Here is a 24,373-nt window from a genome sequence, read left to right on the forward strand (position 1 = left end):
GCACCAGGAGTTACTTGTAGTCTGGATATCTACAGAGCTTCTAGACTGAGACCATTCATAGTAGCCTTGTGAGTATAAAATTTGCAGTAAATCCATTAGGAAATAGTCAAAACAATCATTAGGAAATAGTCAAAATAGCAAATAGAAGAAAGACAGGCTGATACAACTAATTCTATCAACCATCATATATACAATTATGTGAAACACAATTGTGTTCCTTGCTATACTTTTTTAAACAAGAGAGTTACACAGTACAGATGTGCTGGTAATCCCAGTTAATGTTTTATCATTGAACATGTTCAGATACATAACGGCTAGGCACTTAAGCAATTATAATTTTAAAACAGAGTGAGAAACAAAATTGTAAAATTAGCATGTGGCCCAGTGCAGTGGCTCACACACGTAATCCCAGCACTTTGGGGGGCCAAGGTGGGCAGATCACCTGAGGTTAGGAGTTCAAGATCAGTCTGAGAAACATGGTGAATCCCCGTCTCTACTAAAAGTACAAGAATTAGCTGGGCTTAGTGGTGGGTGCCTGTAATCCCAGCTACTTGGGAGGCTGAGGCAGGAGAATTGCTTGAACTCGAGAGGCAGAGGTTTCAGTGAGCCAAGACCAAGCCATTGCACTGCAGCCTGGACGACAGAGTGAGATACCGTCTCAAAAAAAAAAAAAAAAAAAAAATAGCATGTGATAATGTTTAATGAAATAATTCTTATACTTAAAATATTTCTTTGATTAACCTGTGTTAAGTCAACTTTCTTACATCTCATTCCAAACTTGTCTGTTGAGCTTTGAGCCACCAAATGTGGTTTTCAATACTTTATAAACCTAATCAGCCAATTTACCCCTTTCTGCGAAATCTAATCAATCTCAGAAAGTGGGTGTGGTCTTTCATGGGCCCATACCCTTTAAAAGGATGCTTGTCCAGAGATTTCTCTCTCCTTCAGTGAGGACCCACCGGATTTGTGGCTGCTGGGCTTTGGAGCACCAGGAGTTACTTCTAATCTGGATATCTACTGAGCTTCTAGGCTGAGACCATTCATAGTAGCATTGTGAGTATAAAATTTGCAGTAAACTCATCATGCTCACTTTTTCTCTTAAAAATACTTTAAATTTACCTGGCAGCATGCTTGGTTCTTTTCTAAGCAAACAGGTAACTGTCTTCGTAATTTTACAGAAAATCAATATAAAGTATCTTCAGTTTGTAACATCCGGTTTGTGTTGCCTTGCTATTTGATTCTTCTTATGTGACTATTTTCTGTATTGTTAGTTTTTAAGTGTGAAAAGATATATTTCCATAGTTTCATGCAACGATAGAACCCATAAAATAGATAAAATGTTCACTAGAATGTGGGCATGTAGTAATGGTTATAATGTACACCAAAGTCAATGTTAAAAATGTTGAATTACTTTGAAAATTCTTGTTGCAAAGGTCTTATTTGCGTCTCTTCAAAATTTGCAGTTTGCAGACTAGATTTGAAAGCCGTTGAATATAGTTTTAATGGCCAGGCATGGTAGCTCATGTTTGCAGCCTAGCACTTTGAGAGGCCAAGGCAGGCAGATCGCTTGAAGTCTAGAGTTAGAAACCAGCCTGGCAAACATGGCGAAACCACGTTTTTACTTAAAATACAAAAAAATTATCCTAGCATTGTGGTGGGTGACTGTAATACCAGCTACTTGGGAGGCTGTGGCAGGGGAATTGCTTGAACCTGGGAGGCGGAGGTTGCAGTAAGCTGAGATCATGCCACTGCACTCCAGCCCGGGTGACAGAGTGAGACTGCACCTCAAAAACAACAACAAAAAAAAAGAAAAAAGGAGGAGGGGAGAGGAAGGAAGGAAGGAAGGAAGGAAGGAAGGAAGGAAGGAAGGAAGGAAGGAAGGAAGGAAAGAAAGAAGTAAGGAAAGAAAGAAAGAAAGAAAATAGATGTAACCCTCTGACAAGGGCTCCCAAGAGGCTGCAACTCCCAAGTCACTAAGAGGAGAGATGAATTGGTGGCCATGCTTCCATTAACTGCGTTTCCGGATTTTCTAGTGTAAAGTGGAAAACCTAATACATGTCTTCACTTTTATTGTTATTTTAGAAGATAATTAATTGTTGATTAATTCTTGTAAATTATTATAGTTTAAATATTCGTTATTTCAGAATGTGACAGTGTTTTCTCTAATCATCTGAATTGACTATGGAAACAAATGTTCTAAATTAAAAATTATAGATATTATATACAATTAATGTTTTGAAAGGAAGAGTTTTGATATTAAAGTTAAAAGGACAAATTTAATGATTGATAATTTTAGGAGCTGATAGTCCACTCTGATTAATCAATCTTAGATAAAACCTACTTCGTTTATAATTGTGTGAGCAAACTTCATAGGTGAGTTTGGAGGCAGGGAGTACAGAATAATAGCAGATACTAAGTGTCTTTCATATATTATCATCATGGAATCGTTGAGAGAGAATGACAGAGACAGAACGAGATTAAGAATGTTCTTAAGAATGAGATTAAGAAATAAGAATCAGCTTATATAAGTGACTGAGAAATCATCTCAGCTTTTACCGTCTACCCAGGCTTTAAGCTTGCTAAGTAACTGGGAATGATTGAGAGCATGGCTTGTTTAACAAAAATACCATGAGGGCTCTCATCTCATTTGAATCACAGTGATTGTTCATATCCATAAGTTTCATACCTGTGGATTCAACTAATCTCAGAAAAAAATATTTACAGGAGGAAAAAAGCAGCTGCACTGAACATCATATACTTTTTTTTTTTTTTTGGAGAGACAGAGTGTCACTCTATTACCCATGCTGGAGTGCAGTGGCACCATCTGGGCTCACTACAACTTCTACCTCCTGGGTTCAGGCAATTCTCCTGCGTCAGCCTCCTGAATAGCTGGGACTACAGGCACGTGCCACCATGCCCGGCTAATTTGTTGCATTTTTAGTAGAAACGGGGTATCACCATGTTAGCCAGGATGGTCTCGGTCTCCTGACCTCATGATCTTCCCAACTTGGCCTTCCGAAGTGCTGGGATTACAGGCATGAGCAACCGTGCCCTGCCAAACATGTACATATTTTTAACAATCTTCTTTCTGTTCCTAAACAGTATGGCATTACAAGCATTTATACAGCATTTACATTGTATTAGGCATTCAAAGTAATCTAGACATAAAGTATTCAGGAGGATAGGTTTAGGTTACATACAAATCCCACATCATTTACTAATAAGAGCCTGGAACATCTTAGGATCTTGGTATATCAGGGAGTCCTGGACCCAATCTTCAATGGCTATTGAGGGAAAACTTTATAAATGCAGCATGTTTGCATTTACTATGTCTCAGTTTGTACTGGAGCTAACTTATTAGACATATTGGACAGATCTCAAGTAGACAAGGAAAATTGTCCACTGGCCTTTTTTTCCTTTTCATCAGGGCAAATAAAAATAAGAAAAAGAAATTCTCACCTTTTTCTTCATTTTCAGAGATATGGATTCAGACAGCCTGCAAGCCTTCCAGAATGAGCTCATTTGCTCCATTTGCATGAACTACTTCATAGACCCGGTCACCATTGACTGTGGGCACAGCTTTTGCAGGCCCTGCCTCTACCTCTGTTGGGAAGAAGGCAGAGCACCAATGCGCTGCCCTGAGTGCAGAGAAATCTCAGCGAAGTCCTACTTCAACACCAACGTTACACTAAAAAAGCTGGCTTCCCTAGCCAGACAGACCAGACCTCAGAACATCAACAACTCACACAGTATCTGTGTGCTCCATGAGGAGACTAAGGAGCTCTACTGTGAGGTTGACAAGCAATTGCTCTGTGGGCCCTGCACTGAGTCACCAGAGCACATGGCTCACAGCCACAGTCCAATAGGATGGGCTGCTGAGGAATGCAGGGTATGTGATGCCTCTAAGGCAGTTTGATATGTATAGAGTCCCAAATAAGAATGATGAGGGCCTATGACAATGATGGTGATGAGAATGCAGATGGTGGAGGTGGTGATTATTCCATGCCAATCATAACACATAAATGTGTCCTTTCAATGTTGCTAACTAATTTGGCACTCTAATCATAGCTGTGTTGAGACTTCACTAAAGGAGGTTTCCTTAGAAACATTGTTCGAACATATGGAATGGAGCTGTGGAACAGGTGACCAGCACAAAGAACACTTTTCAAAGTCATGTTATGTAAAAGCCAGTTTCTCAGAAAATTGATGATATTATCTGCAGGGTCCCTTAAAACTCTCTATTATATTTCTATGACTTTTCACATCCAAATTATTAGAACCAAATCTGTTTAACATGGTAAAATCTGACCACTCCACTCTAACTTGAATTTATGTTTCTTTCAATTACAGCCTTTTTATTTAATTGATAAGGGAATGAAATCTAGTATACTGTCTTCATTATTGCTAAGCTTCTTGCTTCTTTTGCAGGAGAAACTTATAAAGGAAATGGACTATTTATGGAAAATCAATCAAGAGACACAAAATAATCTAAATCAGGAAACTAGCAAATTTCGTTCGTTAGTGGTAAGAATGAAAATATTTCCTTTATTTTTATGCAAATAAACACAATGTTGGCTTATACTTTTTAGCTAAATTCCAACTACCAGTTAAAAGATAGTGATTTCATCCCAAGAAAATGTAGTGATTTCAATTGATATAATAGGAATCGCAAAGAGAGCAGCCCACACAAGCTAGCCAAATTAATTCTAGTATATTGGATAAATAGCATGATATGTATTCTAGTCAAATTTGAAGGTTGGTATAACCTTTTCACACACTGGAGATGAGACAACATTTCACTGAGACTGGGTGTGAGGAAGAGGACAGAAATAGAAGAGTATATAGAGTTAAAATATAGTAAAAGTAAAAAAGAAAAAAAGCATAATGTGTTGTATGGCTAAATGTTCTTTAACATTTAGGTGAATCACATATGGAAAAATCCTAAAAAAGAAATAAATAGAGGAAATAATTGACTCAGTAAGAACTGTAAAGCAGCATCACAGTGACAGAAACCAGGAGTCTTTATATAAGTTTTGATTTAAAAAAGGAAAGAGAATAGGAATATTGAAACAGATGGACAGAAAAAAACACCAAATATTCAACACTCTTTGCAAGAGTGAGGCAGAAAGTTTACAAATTGATTGATTACACCCAGCATATAATTATTTGAACTTTTCTATTGAGAGTGAGAACATGTAATTCTTTTAACCAAACATCTCTGCAGGACTATGTGTCAATAAGGAAGGTGATAATCACTATTCAATATCAAAAGATGCATATATTTCTCGATGAGGAGGAGCAACTGCATCTACAGGCACTGGAAAGAGAAGCAAAAGAGCTTTTCCAACAACTACAAGACAGTCAAGTGAGAATGACCCAACATTTAGAAAGGATGAAAGACATGTACAGAGAGCTGTGGGAGACGTGCCACATGCCTGACGTGGAGCTGCTCCAGGTGAGGAGGGAGGGTCCATCCTCAGAGACAGGAAGTCCTTGCTGGACATTGCTGCCAGGACATGCAAATGTCACCTGCATATGTCACTGCTCTAAGCTAAGTGACACATGCTGTCTGACTCCCACCATTACATTACATCTGTCCAGTCACTTATTACTGCATACTTTGGTAATCTTTGGGAAATTTTTACCATTTTAGCAGAACACATATAACAAGATTCTCTTCAATATAATTTGGAGTAATATCCAAACAGAGAGATCATCTAAAATCATTAGAACTTGAGGCTAGGGGAAGGTTAGTAATACTCCATTTATATGCCCTAGTTCCTCCTCACTCTCTGATGTCCCACACAACAGTGATTTGCTGAAGACGTTGAGGGTTTTCCCCTTGTCTGGGTGAGGTTTGTAAAAGTTGCTCATCAATGTCCGTGTACTCTGTTTCTCATATGCTTCTGTTTTGTTTTAATAGTTGTCATGTGTGGTCAGACCTTTCCTTGGAAATAAGATTAGGAAATTAATGACACTGGAAGCCTAGATATCTTTGCTTTACTCCACCATCTCTTGCTCAGATCCTTTCTTCTTAATGCCCACTGATGAAGCTTTTCATTATTTAGTTGAGGTTCTGTTATTAATATAGCCTAGAATGATTCCTTAGAGGGGAATAAAAAGATTGACATTTTTAAAACAGTAAAACAGAAAGAAACAAGAGTATGAGAAAAAAATGTCGAAGGAAAAATCTCTCATAATTAACATTATCTTTTATTTTTTGCAGGATGTGAGAAATGTATCGGCAAGGTGAGTTTACACTAAAAAAATGCTATTTCTGAAAAGTTCATTCTCTTGTGAATGAAGGGGATGTATACATATTGAGGTACTAATATCATTCTGAGTTGCTATTTCCATTTTTGGTTTAAAAGAGGGCCTGAGCTCTTTGGTCTGGAAGGTTTTCATCTTAAAATTTGTATGAATTCAAATATATGTAAAAACAGTTTGCCATTCTGAAATTTGTTCTTCCCAGTTCATCCATCCTGTCCAGCCTTACCCCACAGATCTTAATACAAAATTACTCTGAGGAATCATATAGTTGTCTTCTACTGTAGAGGGGTGGGAGGTAAAAAAAAAAAAAAAAAAAAAAAAAAAAAAAAAAAAAAAAACCAAAGACAGAGGGAGGAGAGAGATTCCCTCTGGGTGGGCTGAGGAGGAAGGTTTTGTTCCTAAAAGCATCAATGACTAGGACCTGCTCCATCACAATATACCCAGTTCTAGGAAAGACCTCAGGAAAATGGTTGCCTCAGGATCCTCAGCAGCAGGGTTCTCAGGCTGGAATTAGACTCCTTTGTTTTGCTCAAAAGATTAAAGCTTTTTGTCTCAGTGCATATTCTATGTTAGACATTGACTAGCGTTAGTGACAGTTACAGGCTGTGGTCCCAAAGACTTTTGTCTGAGATTTTTGCTCTCTGAAATATTTCCAGGATTTTTGCATACCCTCAGGGGGTGTGATGGGCAGAGGGACGCAATGTCTTTTAATGACTTTAGAAGTTGTGTAATGTCTGAAAACAACATATCTGGGAAATTGGGTTTTTATGCAATAAAATTCAGAAAAAGTAACATTTGTATGGCCCCTAGAGTGTGGAATAAAATATACATGCAGTTAACCAAAACTGGCAGAATTCTGAGAAAACATCTTATATGAAAATATGATATCTTTGTATGACTGTGTGATTAGCTCTGGGCCTGGAAATATAACTGAGACCATTTTTTTGCAGGGCTGATTTGGCACAGATGCAAAAGCCCCAGCCAGTGAACCCGGAGCTCACTTCATGGCGCGTAACTGGAGTCCTAGACATGCTCAACAACTTCAGAGGTAAGAGCCAGCTTGCTTGGCAGTCCAGCCTCAAATCATTTCCTTATTGGATCCCTTGGTCGAGGCTTTTCCCATTTAAGTTTTATAATTTTTGACATCTAGGTAATACATAGTTTTCCAAAACATGTGCATCTTCTCCATCTGCATAGTAATACTACAAAGAGCAAAACTCAATTTCCTGAGTTAGAGTTTGATGAAAATGTAAAGCAATGTACATTCTTTGTCTGTAGAATAAGAGGACAAAGAGTACTCAGATCATGTAGTTATGGAGACACTAGTTGTCACGGTGGCATCAGTATTTCGTGTTTATTCAATTTAATTCAATTTTGAGGGTTAGATTTGGCATAATGTTTTTTAATTGATTCTATTCTATGTGTATTTACATGCATTCTACAAGTAACCTTTATTATTTACAAAATCAGAGCATTTTGATAAAAAAATGACTAAAATATCCATAATCAGGACAATTTTAATGCCATCAGATACGTAACAACTGAAAGGGGAGGGATCTGTGAACATGGCCTAAACATGTTAGCTCCATTCAAGAGAGCAGGTCTAGGTACCAGAGGGCAGGAACACAGAGTAGATTGAATCAGGAGCTAAAGAGATATTGTAAAGCCAGAGTATTCCTTTCAGAAACTTATAAACTTTACACATGTCAATTTTTACCAAAGTTTTGAGGTTTGAGACTATAACAGGCATAACTTACATTCCAATAAATATATCACGGCAAAGTGATGTCTACCTGTTGATGATCTTAAAGACAAATAATAAAAGAAGATTTTCTATTAAAGAAAAAAAACATTTTAGATATGTCCTGAAATAAACTGTACAGAAGTAGACATTAAATCATTACTTCGCCCAGTGATATGGTCACATTTTTTCTCTATTATTTAAGGAATAATATATAATTGTATGTGCTGTAGAGTTGTAATGACATTTCATCTTCATGGATGCATGGCGCTGAACTCTCTTGGCTTCCTCTTTTCTGTATTTTCTTGGAAGAAAAGCAAATGAAGTGAATAATTGGGCCACAGAGCCTCTGTCCCTCATAGCACTCACTAATATAATATTTTTTCCTTGTCAGTGGATAATGCTCTGAGCACGGAAATGACTCCTTGCTATATAAGCCTTTCTGAGGATGTGAGACGTGTGATATTTGGAGATGACCATCGCAGTGCACCCATGGATCCCCAGGGAGTGGAGAGCTTTGCTGTGTGGGGAGCGCAAGCGTTCACTTCTGGCAGGCATTACTGGGAAGTGGATGTGACCCACTCCTCCACCTGGATTCTGGGAGTCTGTCAAGATTCCAGGACAGCAGATACCAATATCGTTATTGATTCTGATGAAACATTTTTGTTAATTTCCTCAAAGAGGAGCAATCGCTATAGTCTCTCCACCAACTCTCCACCTTTAATTCAGCATGTGCAAAGGCCTCTGGGTCGGGTTGGGGTGTTTCTGGATTATGAAAATGGATCTGTGAGTTTTTTTGATGTTTCTAAAGGTTCTCTTATCTATGGTTTTCCTCCTTCCTCCTTCTCTTCCCCTCTGAGGCCTTTCTTTTGCTTTGGTTGTACATGAAAAGTTGGTTTCATGATGATTTATTGTGACCCCCCATATATGATGCAAATAGTGTCCTGAGACCCGATATGTGAGAGCTTGTGAGCTCATTGTAACTTCATGGAATGTAATTACTTTATGGTTATACATGGGATAACCACCTTGAATATGTACATTTGTTAATTAATTTATTTTAATTAATAAGTTATTGTGAAATCTTTACTAGAGCATCAATAATGACTTTTCTTGTACAAGTTTTGTTGAGATTCATTCACTTACCCTGAAAGTCATGTTCTAATGTATTTAATTCAGAGAATTTAGTATATTGCACTTGTGCAGCCATCAGAACTCTCTACAGCCTGGGCACTTTTATCACTTCCAGAGGTATCCCAATACCCATTAACATTTATTCTCCATTCACCTTGCCCCATGCCTTCATAACACTTAATCTACTTTTTATGATTTTGCATTCAGGTAAATAAAATCATACAATATAAGTTCTTTTTAAATCAGGTTTCTTTTTCAGAGATTATGTTTTTAGTTTGTACATACTGTAAACCATTTGTCTTACTTGTATATTTAAAGTAGGTTGGGGTAGAAAAATGAAGTGGTGGATATCTTATGTATCTTTATATATATAAAGAAGAGTGCTTATTTTCTTTTTAAGTCTGACCAAGTTAAGTTGACCTCACAGACTTTACTATTTCTCAACATCCTAGTTATTAATCACATTTCAGCTCATACAACAGTTTCTCAGTGCTGAGTTGTTCTGCTATTACATATTCTCTGAGTATATTATATCAGATTATAATATTCAGAAAACTCTTATTCTTATTACTACCAGATTGAAAATTCCAAGGGGGTAATGGCACTATTTGTCTTCTTTGCTAATATATTACCATTATCCAATGCAATTTTTAGAATAGATTACACAATAAATAAAATGAATAAATGGATAAGTAGAGGAGTTATGTAATACTATTCTAACATTAAGAAACTTTTCCAAAATATAAGCAACAAAATAGGATAGAACATACTAATGAATACCTATCAAAAGATAAGAAATAAATTGATTTTCAGATTCCTGTCAAAGATAATACTGTTATGTTAGGGTTTAAAATAATTGTAGCATAATTTTTATAGGGTTGATTTCAATTGTCTTAGGTTTTTTAATATAAACCATTGAAAGAGGAAGTTTCCTATGTAAGATGATGGGGAACAGGAACAGGACTTAGAATAATGGAGACTGTCCTGATTTTAACTGAGGTATACGTTTAATTACTTACTAAGCATAAAGTGGTATAAATATTCTTATGCAGTAGAAAGAACAACATTAGTTTAAATTTTAAATAAGAATCCAGAGGATACAGAATGGAAAATTCTATAATAGAATGTGAAAGCTACGTCTCCTAAGGCACCAGCTTACCTGCTTTAACAAAGACCACAAATTTGAAATGATTGAGAAGGTGCATTGCTCTCACATGTTTGTACCAATATAGGAGTTGGTCAAGAAGAAGACTAACATCTTCAACAAGTGAATTTTTTCTCTGTGTGCAGAAAACTCCCATTTATTGCCATGACCCATGCAGCAGGAAAGCCAAAAGAAAAGCAAGAGGGACAAGAGTATTCGGCTACAAGGAAATCACCTGGTGTTTTTCACAATGCTTTGATTCCCATCCTATAGGTTCAAAATTAGGCAGATGGCACACCAAGATGTAAGATATATCTGGTAATGCTGTTTACATTCAAAACAATATTTATTCTCATCATTTGATTCAGAAAATAAATTAAATGACTGGCACAACAGAAAATAACCCCAGAGATTTGTTCAACGAAACAAAGCAGAACCTCAACCAAAGAGATAAGGTGCTGCTTAAGGTTATCATCAGTCCTTAGTATTCCAGAGTGAGTAAACCCTGCTTTTTACCACTGTCAAAGTGTCCAGTGTTGTTCTTTTCAGAGCCTGACTAGCTGAGGGTTATGTGGCAAGAAACATCTTACTTATATTTTAGTCCCTTAAATGAATAATTTAAATAGGAATGATTCTCCAAATTTTGAAAATACTTATCAGAAATGTTCTCTTATTCCTTCACTCTATACCACATAGACTTTATAATAATCTCTCTCTCTTCTGCCTCCACATGTTTATTGCAGAACATTAGGGATTAGCAGAGAGAAATCTTCTCACCCGCATCTTTTGGACTCACTGCTTTTTTCCAAGTGATCTGAGATGATAAAATTATTCACCTTAGGGTTCCAACCCAGCACACCTTTTTGATTTTCACCTATGTTTTGTGAGCTTTTCTGTTGATGCTAAAACTCTATGCAATAGTCAATGCCTCATAATTTAATTACATTAGTTGTTCCTAGTTTTCAAGGAAAAATTTATTCCTGACATTCTTCTAATTTATCTCAGATTCACTTTTGCTGAAAGACAGAATTAGCTACTTTACGATCGTTTAGTATTTGACTCTGATTTTGGAAGATGAAAAAATGTTTGTGTCTATTTAGCATACTTTCTTAGCCATTTAACCAAGATAATCTTATTCTGTTGATTCTCCTAGAGATACTGTAGTTATTTATTCTCTTCACCTGTCAGAATTTATGTTAGACTGTCACCAAGACTTACTTACAATTGAAATAAATCAAAGAGAGACCACTAAGAACATTGTCAATCATTAATCCAGAAATCTTGAACTTTCTGAGTTTTTTATCCCTAAAAGAAATTATTTATCTGCAGGGCGCAGTGACTCACATCTGTAATTCCAGCACTTTGGGAAGCCGAGGTAGATGGATCATGAGGTCAGGAGATGGAGACCATCCAGGCCAACATGGTGAAACCCCATCTCTACTAAAAATACAAAAAAATTAGCTGGGCGTGGTGGTGGGCGCCTGTAGTCCCAGCTAGTCAGGAGGCTGAGGCAGGAGAATGGTGTGAACCCGGGAGGCGGAGCTTGCAGTGAGCAGAGATCACATCACTGCACTCCAGCCTGGGCCACAGAGAAAGACACTGTCTCAAAAAAAAAAAAAAAAAAAAAAAAAAAGTTATATATCAATAGCCTGGGTACAAATATTTTTAATACAAGAATTTTGACTCTTTTATAGTACAAAAAAAATTGATAAAGAGGATAACTTGGAAAAAATAATCTAACAAAACAGACATATTCTTGATTAGCACTCTATTTCTGTACTAAATTTAGGAGACATGTAAATGGCAGTTTTCTTCAGTGAAATAAGACAGACACACAAAGAAAAATACATCATGGCCCCACTCATATTTGAAATCTATTTTTAAAAGTTCAATACATTTAAAAAGGTGCTTACATTGATGGGAAGAAATTAGGTAAACGAAGGACAAAAGTTGTAAAGGTACAGTAATGTAGAATAAATGAATCTGATGTACAACCTGTAGGTATATTCGATAATCTTGTATTGTTTTAGGGAAACATTCTGAGAGACTAGATTTTTGATGTTCTTATCATAAAAAACAAGCACAGATAAGTGATATGATAGATTTGTTAATTTTCTTCATTATAGTAATCATTTCATTATGTATATGTATCTCAAAACAACATATTGTATACCTTGAAAATATAAAATAAAACAAATTAAAAAATAAAGGTAATTTTGTTATTGCACGTAAGATGAAAATAAGGGAAGACTGGGTCAGTAATGACACTGCTTTGCTGACTTAAGAGAAGTCTAATAAAATATTTTTAGTTGGGAAGCTATCTGTATTAAAAAAAAAAAGTTGATATAAGGCTGGTGACAGTGGCCATACTTATAATCCCAGTGCTTTGGAAGGCCAAGGCAGAAAAATCACTTGAGGCCAGAAGTTTGAGATCAGCCTGGGCAACATAGTAAGACCTTATCTCCACCAAAAAAGAAAAAGAAAATTAGCCTTGCGTGGTGGTGTATACCTGTTGTCCCAGCTACTCAGGAGGCTGAGTTGGGAGGATTGCTTGAGTCCAGGAGTATAAGACTGCAGTGAGTTCTGATTGTGCTATTGCACTCCAGCCTGGGTGACAGAGTGAGAATTTGTCTCAAAAACAGTAACTAATTATTTGATGTAGCCATTTTACCTGAAAGGTATACTTCCTTCTTCTACAATTAATAAATCTGCATATGTCTAGGCCAGCTATATCATGTAGAGCCAGGGTTTCTCTGGGGACGCAGAAGCGAGAAGCAGGTCCTTGGCACGGGCCACTGGCTCTCCCTGAGGGTGCGCTGGACCCCCGCCCACGCCTCCCGCAGCCTGCATGGTGCTGCTGGCTGGGACCTGGCTACAGGGTGGCAAGGCGCTCTGCAAGCCATCCCCACCCCTAGGCGCACAGGTTGAGGAGGATCGCGCTTACTACAAAGAGTACCAGGACTTCTCCAGTCTGCCCTACACCCACCGGCAGCATCGCCTCTGACTTTTTTTTTTTTTTTTTTTTTTTTGAGGGAGTCTTGCTCTGTCACCCAGGCTGGAGTGCAGTGGCGTGATCTCTGCTCACTGCAAGCTCCGCCTCCCGGGTTCATGCAATTCTCCTGCCTTAGCCACCCGAATAGCTGAAACTACACGCGCCTGCCACCACGCTTGGCTAATTTTTTGTATTTTTAGAGAAACAGGGTTTCACTGTGTTAGCCAGGATGATCGCCTGACCTCGTGATCCACCCGCTTTGGCCTTCCAAAGTTCTGGGATTACAGGCGTGAGCCACTGCCCCCAGCAGGACAATTCTTTCTACCCTTTCCAGGATGAGGAGGGGCACGGCATCCAGGGCGTGGAGAGCGTCCCGGAGTGCGTTCCGGAGTCACGGGGCTGCTGTGGAGGCTGGTGCGGTGTGGGGTGAGCGTTGAGAAGGCGCAGGAGACTGACCACAATGGCTGGACCGGTCTTAATGTCGTCTGCTACCACGGCTTTGTGGATATACCCTGGTGGCCTTAGATGAGTGCTCCCACACTGAGGTCAACCTGCAGGACAGGGAGGGGAATGCAGCCCTAATCATAGCTGCACAGGCAGGAGCTGCCCCTGGCCCCATGGACACAGTTGCCTTAGACACTGCCTCTCAGCCTTGTGCTTCCTGCATCAGCATCACCTGGGCTGGTTCATTTGAGCTTTAACACAGATCTGGTGGAAACACAGGCTGCCAGGCCCTGCCCCTGGAGTCTTTGTTTGAATAGGCCTGGGGTGGGGCCCAAGATTGAGCAGAAGAACAGGTTTCCTGGTGAGGTTGATGCCGCTGGCCCAGGGATCCCACGTTGAGGGCAGAGGGCTTTGAAGTTTTCATGCCTCATGAGGGCCAGGAACCCTTCTCAGTAGGCATTGAAGACGGGCAGAGTCACAGATCCCAGGAGAGATGTCAGAGGGATCCCAGTAAGGGCAAGCTATCATCACCAAGTACTCGTTGAACTATGTCCCGGGTCTTGACCTTGAAGGAGGGACGCGTTCGGGTTGAAAGCCGCCATGCCTGGTCAATCGCATCCCAGCCCTGAGCTAGCAGGGGCGGGTGTCCACACGGGGCCCCCTTGGTGGGATGTCGCCAGAGGAGTGGCCACTTAAACACGTCCGCCTCATGCAGAGGCTCCAAGAGCGCCCCTGCCTGTAGCGGTTCAGGGAAAAGTACCAGCTTGAGCTGCCTCCGCTCCTCTAGAGGGCGCGGAAGCCCGAGGCCTCCAAGAACTGCCTGCAGAAGCTCAAGGACTGCTAGCTATCCGCGCTGACGCCCAGCTCCGTGCGCGGCCCGGAGGACCTGGGCGCCCTGGACCACATGGTCAGGATGACCACCAGCCTCTAACAGCCCCGCCGTGGCCATCGCGTGCCAGACATTGTGCCCTGAGAGCACTCTGTGCGTGCGGAAGAGGACGGCTGGTGGTGCAGGAAATCCTGGCCGTGCAGGAAATTCTGGGGGCGCGGCGGGGGGTGGGGGAGGGGGCAGGCGCAGGAGGCGGGGAAGAGGAGGGCGCAGAACAGCCTAAGCGGCCCGGCCCGGCGGCTTTGGGCTCCCTGGAGGGCTCCGCAAGAGTCGGCCTCCCACTTGCCCCGCTGCCGGGGTCCTGGGGCTCCGCCACCACTGCCCCGCGGAAAGCCAGCCTCTGCCCCTGCAGGGCTTTCAGCGGAGCAGCTTGTGGCCGGCGTGGTGGTGCCCCAGGTCAGCCTCACCAAGGCGCCGGCGCCCACCTTCCAACCCCGAGACGTCGGCTCGGAAGGGCAGCACAAAGGACAGCGGCCACCTGCGGATACTAAAGTGGCCTTACAAGGTGGCCAAGCAGGAGAAACGCGAGGCAGAGGAGGCCTAGAAGAAGCGCCAGGCCAAGGTGCAGGAGAAGCGCCCGTCGCCCTGTAAAAAGAGGATATGAGAGTCCGCGGGTGCTTGACATGGGGTTCCAGGGCAGGCCGAGACCTCGGGGCTGGGCACCAGGGCCGCTCCCGGGACCGCCGGGCCGCGTGCGTTTCCATGCTGTCTCTAGGATGTTCCCAGGAGGGGGCTAGGGGAGCCACATCGATTCGCCTGACACCAGCCACCCTAGGAATCAGTACACCCAGTGGGCATGTTGCCTAAAAGGCTCCCTTTAGAGAACCTCAATTAACATTAAAAAAAAAAAATCAATTTATTAGGCCGGGCGCGGTGGCTCACGCCTGTAATCACAGCCCTCTGGGAGGCCGAGGCTGGCGGATGACCTGACGTTGGGAGTTTGAGACTAGCCTGACCAAAATGGAGAAACCCCATCTCTACTAAAAATACAAAATTAGCCGAGAATGGTGGCACATGCCTGTAATCCCAGCTACTCCGGAGGCTGAGTCAGGAGAGTCGCTTGAACTCGGAGGCAGAGGTGGCAGTGAGCCAAGATCACGCCATTGCACTCCGGTCTGGGCAACAAGAGCCAAACTCCGTTTCAATTAAAAAAAAATACAAAAAATCAATTTATTGAAGGGTATTTTCTGTGTAATTTTGTATTTTTAATCCTCATCCGATTTGCCAAGTTTTACAAGTGATAGGGCCCCATGTATCCAAGGCCGTTTTAATACACTTGCCTGAAAACCTTTTATTTAAAATACTGTTTCTAGCAATAAACATTTATGATATCTGTAGGAGTTTACACAGAAATCATGGGATTCTCTCCTTTTTGGCTGTTTGGTCTTTTCTTCTCATCGTGGGTGCACATACACACTGGATGTTTTTATTAATTAGATTAAGTGATGCCGGATATTTCTATTTGATGGAGGGATTGACTCGTTCAGCCACTTGATCAAGTGAGACAGAGAGATCGGATTTTATTGTATCTTTTTAAAAAGTATCCATACAGTCATATATTAGGGGAAAACATTTATCATCAAATTATAAAACAATGCAGAAATAACCATGTATAGATTGCTAGAATTAAACTCATTTTAAGCAAGGAGTTTTAGATAAACTGGATACAAAATCTTTAACATATTAAAAGTAGACATGAGATAAAAGTGTCATTTGATAAAACGGAGGATATGTAATAAATGATTACCAGAAATACAAACTTAAGCCTTATATGCTCTTAAGTAAATCAAATCCAGCCATCCTTAAAATGTAAACAAGGATGCAGCAAGAGTAAGGAGCCCCAAATGATGCAAATTACAGGAATGGGGAGGAGGTGATGTTTAGAACCAGCAAAGAGAATGCAATGGGAAGCAAACTTGTTTTAGGCAACTTCTCCTGGAGTGGACCAAGCAGCCCTCTCTTCCAGACTTATTTCCACAGAGTCCCTTATGTGGATTTTTCTTTTGTTTTTCCCTTGATGACTGCCCTTGTTATTTAGTTCAAGCTCATGCGGACCTCATGGAATTTCCAAGACGTGGGGCCTTGGCATTGTGGCACCTTCCTGCCACACATACATAATTCACAGCATTACCAAGTCCCCATGAGCCCTACCCTCACCTCTGTCAGCCGAGGACCCAGCCGGGCAGTGCCACATGGTCTCCCAGGCACGCTTCTCCAAGCTGCTTTCCCTGCTGCAAAAGTTCTCAAGGCACTGGTCTGGGCAGCTGAGCCCTGGGCTTGTCCTAAAGCTCCGTAGGTGACTACACTATAGCCCACATGGAGAGCTGCAGCTCTAACACAGGGATTTTGAGAGGCCTCAGTGGCCTTTAAGTGGTACTTCCAGGACATCCATCCTGAGCCCCCACAAAGGGCTCCACCTTCCCGAGAATGTCTAACTGTCATTGGAACAGCCAGGGTTAGGCAGCTTCTGCTAGGGTTGCCATGGCGTCTGACCCTTGGTGGGTTGCCAGACATTCCTTCCTGTTTCCGCCATGGGAAGTTGGCACTGGGAATGGTACGGAGCCCCGACTTCTACCCTAAGCCTTGGGTGTCTGCTGCTTCCAGGTCAAAACTGGACATTTCTAGTCCTGCCCAGCCACTATGGCACCACAACCCATGCTCATAGTCTCCAGGGATGTGTAGAACACCGATGACAGGACAGCAAACAACTGACGATTTCCCCAGGTCCCATGCTGTTCCAGAGTGGGTATGTCAGGGCCCTGCCCCCAATGTGTTCCAGTCTTACCCAGGTGCACAGAGTACCCTGGGACCAGCACAGGGCTTGTCCATTAATGCTCCTGGTGTCCACAAAACAGTTCCAGAGATACCTGCATTTTGAAAAGCCTGCTCAGCCAGCAAGTGTGGGGCAGGACCCGGATTTCTTTGGTAAATCTGAAGGCGAGCTGGCCACTTGCCTGATGAGTAGAAACTGCCTTTACCTGGCCAGTGCATGCAACTTGAGAGGAAATGACAGCTTCATGGGGGTATCTGGGGGGACTGGGGAGTCTGACGTCCTGGGGAGCTTTGGTATGGGCTCAGTGGAAAGACCGGATTTTGAAAATCTGCCAGACCCAACTGAAAGAAGGGTCATCCCTGATTGGATCCCAGACTCTCTCTGGTCCCTCTAGACTCACTCTAGACGTGGCCTGCCTGTGGGCAGCCCTTCCCTTTGGCCCCTGAGGCAGGTCTATGTAGCTTCTGCAGCTGTGCACCTGGCTGCTGGCCCAGCACTTCTCATTTTTGCCACCTGGAAGCAGATTTGCTAGTAGAGGAATTTTCCAAGGGAAAGAAGTGTTGGCAAGCCTCTTTCCTCGACCTGTGGGGTGCTTATGCTCTTGGTTTCTTATTCTCTTTGGAGTGGGCAGCAGAGGGGACAGGGGGCCCTCCAGGCAGGCTCAGGGAGTATGGGAGGCCAGGGAGAAAAGTCGAGATGATAGGGAACTGGAGCCACCTTGAGGGGGGTGTCCTGGGGTCAGTATCGGGTTGATCAGATGAGCCAGTTTATATTTAAGCAATACTATTATGTTCAATTCTTTTTGGTATGGGGTTCCTCAGGGGAGTTGTGGTCATCTGGTCCCAGAGGTGGAGTGAAATGCCCCCTCATCTTCCTGAGCCATTTGGAAGCCCTTTCCTCTAGCCCTAGGTAGTGGTGACACAGGTTCCTTGGTCTCCCGTTGTGCACAGGGCTGGGGGGTGCAGGCTTCCTGTTACTTACCCACTCAGCACTACTGGGCATCAGGCATTCAGAGGTCTCACAGTTTCCTCTCCAAAATCCTGGTGTCCTTGGAGAACGTTTATTATTTTTGTCTATTTTTGTTTCTTTGAACTGCTGCATTCACTCCCTGAGGGCTCGCCCTCCCTGCACCCCTCATGTTTTTCAGGAAGGAGGAGACTGATGGGCATGGACCACCCTCTCCTCTCCTGTTAGTTACCACCACACTGTCACCCCGGCTTTATCACTACGTTGTCCCACCCCTGTGGCCTTGTCTCTTCTTCCTCATTCACTCTTCCTTCCTTTGCCTGTTTTCTTCTCCCAGGTGGTTAAGTTATTTATCATCCCTGACACCACCTATCTGGAGGTCTAAAAGGACAGAAAAGCCAGCACCTCTGTGAGGCAATGTGGTGTTATCAGGGTGGGACATCCTGGCTCCCAAAGTGACTGAACAGTAGGCCTTCAAGCATCTGTGCTGATGTGTAAGAATTCCTACACCACCGTGCCCTTCCCACCCCCTCCTCTTTGCTCTGATGGGAGGCCAGGTTTGCTCTCCTGCAATGACAGCCCAGCCCCTACTGTGCACAGGGAAGGGGCTCATGGTCCCTCCCTGCACCCTGATGTTTATTAACTGTACATAGGGAATTTCAAGTTGACAGCTACCTGCTCAGGGATTGATATATAAATATAGTTAGAGGAAAAGCTAAAGTCTATTTTACACTTTTTAGTGTTTGTGTAAATTAAGCTTAAACTGGACAGAATAAATATTTCTCAGACAATGTCGATGCTACTGATTACAAGTGAGATGCCTGGAGCTGGCCCCTTGGTGGAGAATTTCCTGGTGATTGGAGTTTGGAGACTCTGGCAGCAGAAATGGCTTTGCGGTGGGTGTGAAGTCACTTCAGTCCATCTGAGTGGCGTCTTGTGGACGTGAACACATGTATCGACACCAGTGAAATCCATCTCCATGTGCGTGGAGGCGGCTGATGAGAATACAAATGATCCAGTCCTGGCTTTTCCCTCTAGAACCGGTTACTCCCAGTCTGACATTGGAGCATGTGAACTAAGAGTGACTTTTTTTCTAATTGCTTCTGTGAATAAAGTGTTCTACAGTCAGCCAGCACTAAACTCTCCAGAAAGGAGGAGGGAACAGCGTGGAGACATTCATCTAGAATTACCTCAGTGTGCAGGGGCTGTCCCTTGACTGCACTTGGACAAAGCAGTGTGAAACATCCTGTGCCTCTTTCTTCTCAAGGTCCTCCCGACAGTCTCCTGGCAACACTAGAGATCTCAAGACTATGGAGATCAGAATTGCAATAGCTTTGTCAGCTCAGCATTGACCACTCCTGAGACCTGAGGTTCGTCTTTGAGCAGGAGACAGGCAGTTCTCGATGTTGGTTGAAAAATAGGATTTATGAATGCGGGAGGCCCGTGCTGGACCCCTCTGCTTGCTTCTCTCCCTGCTATCAGCAGTAACCAGGTCCCTGGTGTGGAAGCGAGAATCCTCTGGGGTAGGGCCAGACCCCAGGCCTGAAAAAGATGCAACCCTTGCAGACTGTCAGGAAGAATCATGGGTAACAAGTGAATATGATGAAATGCATCCCAGAGAGGAAATGAAGGGACCCTCACTAAGAAATGGGTCTGATTGACAGGTCTCTGGCAGCCCACAGGCAAGAGCATTACATCCCCTGCAGCCCTGCCATTCGCACTACATGATGTGGGAAGGCTGTCTGTTCATCCTTACTCTGGGGACCCAAGCCTGCTCTGAGGAGTGAGTCACAGCCCTGGTGTGTGCCTTGCATTGCTCTTTCCACAGGTGTCCCCGGAGACTCAAGCTTGCTCATTTCTGTCCTGACACAGCTTGCTGTCCCTGCAGTAGACAGAGTCCCCCTGTTCTGTGTCAGCTCCTAGACATCATTAGTCTTTCACGTGATAAAATGTGAGTACTTTTCCCTTGTACAGTATTTGGGGAAATTCTAACACACTCCCCAGGGATTTGCGCAGGTCCCTCCGGCTCACACAGTGGATAATTCTATGGATTCTGCACCAGGCAGTCAGCTCTCCCCCTTGGAAGCCCCCGGGGTACCTGTTTCTGCAGGCCTGGTCCTTTTTTTCTACCCAAGTCCCATTTGGTCAGCACCTGCCAGGAACTGCCTGGAGGACCATGGTGTGGGGAAGGACAGGTGGAACCCCGACCACAACAGATCCTTCTAAAACAACAAAGTCACATTCATGATGACAACCTCAGTGGGGTGAATGCCATCGCAGCAAGCATGCTGGGAGCTGCCAGGGCATTACTGCAAAAGCAGTTCTTCCCAAGGTACCCTTTGCATCTTCCCCTCCTCGCCTCTCAGAGCATTTGGAACTTGCTTATGCATTGGAATGACTCTTAAATCAACTGCTCTTTTCTGTGCCTCTGCACTCACAGGTTCCTTCATTAACATTTTAAATAAGTGGCTAAAAAAACTCCTCTGCAGGTTGTTTTCAAAAGCAGGAGAAAGAAAAACACACACTACCTGAATTGATTTGACTAATTTTTGAGCGACTCAGTTCAAAGTCAGTATTGCATGCACAATGTCCTCATGCTGAGCCAGCCTGAAATAAGACTTGGTAAAAGGCACAGCCCTCAGTAGCTGGCGGTGCCACTGTGACAGTGTACACTATGGTGTGAGGGTCTGCACAGGCGAGCATAAGTGTGTGTGCTCATACACACAGATAAAGTGAAAGGACACCGGGCTTTGTGCTGGCAAAGGTTGTGATGCTGCTGTAGCTTGCTGTGGGCCCTGGGCAGTGTCAGATGGGAAGTGCTTCTATGGCATGTTGTTCAATGTATTTAATGGGGTCTCCCATGGCCCGAAGACCCACTGTGAGCACTCTGCCCACTGTGGCGCAAATCACAGCTGGAGTCATCATAGCCCACGTCTTTATTGAAAGGCAGTGTTGACCCAGTGTGTACTTTAATATTTTACTCATCAAATATTAAAGTATTTTACTCATCAAATATTTTACTCATCAAATATTAAAGTATTGGAGTACTTTAATATTTTACTCATCAAAAGATGAGAAAGAGGATACCATCAAGTTATGATTTTAATAAATATCTTCAAAAGTCTGGAATATTTTTTCTCCTTTTTCTTTTTGTTTTTTTCTTATGTTTTTGGAAATGTCTTGCCTGAAGTTGACTTTAATTCTAATAGTCACTAAACTAGGCTGGAAATGCACATTGCGTTGCCTTTATAATTTGATTCTAGATTTTAATGTATTACTGTCAATTTATATATATACACAAATTATATTTATAATATAATATATAAAGTATCATTATATATTTTATATATATAAATATATATATTCTGGTTCTGTAGCCCAGACTGGAATGTGGTGATGCAATCACAGCTCAAATCAGCCTTAAACTGCTATGTTCAAGTGATCCTTTTGCCTCATTTTCTCAAAAAGCTGAAATTACAGATGTGAGCCACTGCACCCAGCCTATTAATTTATGTTTTTAATAAAAGCATAAGAATTATCTTTATGATAAATTAAGGAATAGAATATCTTTAAGGAAATACTATACTATATCTTTAAGGAAACACAAAATCTCCAGTAGTGATGGATCCTATGAAAACCACCATTACCACTAGCAATTTTGTGTATGTATATATAACACACACATAAATCAATATATATAATATATGCATGACTTTTTTTCATATTTGGCAGTCACTGAAGAATATAAATTAGAATTTATATTGGTGAAAAGTGAAATAAGTAATATTTGCTGTTTAGTGAAAACTTTGTTTAGCAACTTAAATGAAGCTGCAGAAAGTGTGAATTGGATAATAAAGATATGTCATGAGGGCTTCACAGATGGACAAATAGAGGTAAACTAGGAGAGTGATAGTGACACATGGAGGATGAGAGTATCACATATGTGCTTTACAAACAGCATAATGTGTGATTAGCTGTAGCACAAATTAGAGCTAAGTAGAGAAGATGAGGAGAGTACATATTCGAGGGTATAACGTTTGATAATTTTTTCAAAGTAAACAAATGAATTGTGTTCAGGAAGTCAAACAATCCTCATTTTGGATGTGTAAGACATAAATTTACTTTGTTTTGAATGTGCAAAACTATATATTTTTGCCTGATCTTTAGTATTTCTCTTCTTTGGTGGCTGATTCATTATGATGTGTTTAAGCTGGAAACCACCACCAAACATGAAGAATCTCTTAAAATCAGCCAAAGTAAACTGTTTCATTGTGAGGGAACACTTCATAGAATGACAACAGACTGCTCCACAATTGTAAATGTAAGAATAAGACAGTGGACTAATATTTGCAAAGTGTCAAAAAATGTGACTGCCAATACAGAGATGAATGTGGATTGGAAATACCTTTTATATAAGAGGATATAAGGATGATCTTGTCACATAAGTATAATAAAAAAATAAAGGGGCTTTATACCTTACTAAGGGCTTCTAGAACAGTACCCATGAGATCTACTTGAAAGATAATTCCAACGCCTCTGCCACATTTGAATCCGCTTTTATTAATTGCTTTGTCTCTTAACAGTGTTTCCTTTATGTATCTTTTCTGTTTCTATATATGTCCGTTAAGTTTTACTCAAAAAGTGAACTATATAGAGTAGACTAATATAGAAAGCAAAACCCACATGTGTTCCCTTTTACTAGGCTGTGTATGTGTGTTTTGAGGGAGAAGGTGGAATCAATCTAATCAGGAGTTGATTTGGTTTTAGGACTTGTTCCTCTTAGAATTAACTCCGGTGCACCATAGGTTTCCTGCTCGTATAGCAATACTTTGTGTTTCGCATTGGACTAGTTTAGCAGCTTTTCTCAGTATCTGCTGTATCCTCATCCTTAAGTTTCCCTCCAAATTCCCCTCAGTCCCCCAGAAGACACTGCTTTGACCTGTTACTCAGCAAGTTTTGCCTAGTTGGGGGTGGTGAAGAGAATAAAGAAGCATTCTCTGTCATTCTGATGAAGCTCAGTGACAGGTCGACACTGTTTCTGGGTCTTCCTGGTTGGAACCCTCTTAATGATCCTATGCAACCTTCAGGTGTAGGTCTAGATCATCCACATATAGTTTTCCTCTTTTTTCCTTTTCCCCTTTCCAAAGTTCAATTAGTTTTACCAATGTCCCAAGGGCAATGGCATTCCTTATCTTTCCCTTTGTAGTTTTAAGTTTTGTCACACGGGAGAGATGGGGAGGTAATTAGAGGTCTTAAAATGTGATCTTCTCTGAATCTCTTCACAGACTGTAAAACAAAGTATACACTGTGGAATACTATGCAGCCATAAAAAAGGATGAGTTCATGTCCTTTGCAGGGACAAGGATGAAGCTGGAAACCATTATTCTCAGGAAGCTAATACAAGGATAGAAAACCGAACACTGCATGTTCTCACTCATGAGTGGGAGTTGAACACTGAGAACACATGTACACAGTTGGGGGAACATCACCCACCAGGGCCTGTTGGGGGATAAGGGGCCAGGGGAGGGATATCACCGGGATAAATACCTAATGCAGATGATGGGTTGATGGGTGCAGCAAACCACCATGGCACAGGTATACCTGTGTAACAAACCTGAATGTTCTGCACATGTCCCCAGAACTTAAAGTATAATAATAAAAAAAGGTTTATGTCTTAATGTTGATGTTAACTTACCATAAATTAAATTATGTGTGTGTGTGTGTGTGTGTGTGTATATATATATATATATATATATGCATTTGAAAAATAGGCATAACATCAAATTCATTTATTTCAAGCTTATTTTACACATTAAAATATTTAAAATACATATTATATATAATTTTCTTCTGCATGAAAAATACTTACAGTTTCTCTCTTTGACTGAAATGATTCCTGTATCTTATCCTGGTTAATTTTTACGTTTTCTAACGATTGCCTTCCAAAATATTATTCAATATTCTAACTTCTAGTATCAATTAATGAAGTTCACAATTTATCCAAATATATTTATCTATAA

General features: G+C 41.6%; 1 protein-coding gene across 1 annotated transcript; it reads left to right on the top strand.

The window, feature by feature from the left end:
• Positions 1-937: 937 nt before the first annotated feature.
• LOC135967276 (tripartite motif-containing protein 64C) lies at positions 938-9,082 on the top strand. The gene is made up of 7 exons (XM_065529740.1): positions 938-1,053; positions 3,478-3,889; positions 4,429-4,524; positions 5,225-5,455; positions 6,227-6,249; positions 7,221-7,318; positions 8,406-9,082. Exons 2-7 carry the CDS (start codon positions 3,482-3,484, stop codon positions 8,897-8,899), a joined length of 1,350 nt encoding a protein of 449 aa, XP_065385812.1. The 5' UTR covers positions 938-1,053; positions 3,478-3,481; the 3' UTR covers positions 8,900-9,082.
• The last annotated feature ends 15,291 nt before the right edge of the window (positions 9,083-24,373 follow it).

This window comes from Macaca fascicularis, chromosome 14 (assembly GCF_037993035.2).
Source record: "Macaca fascicularis isolate 582-1 chromosome 14, T2T-MFA8v1.1".
Taxonomy (NCBI): Eukaryota; Metazoa; Chordata; class Mammalia; order Primates; family Cercopithecidae; genus Macaca; species Macaca fascicularis.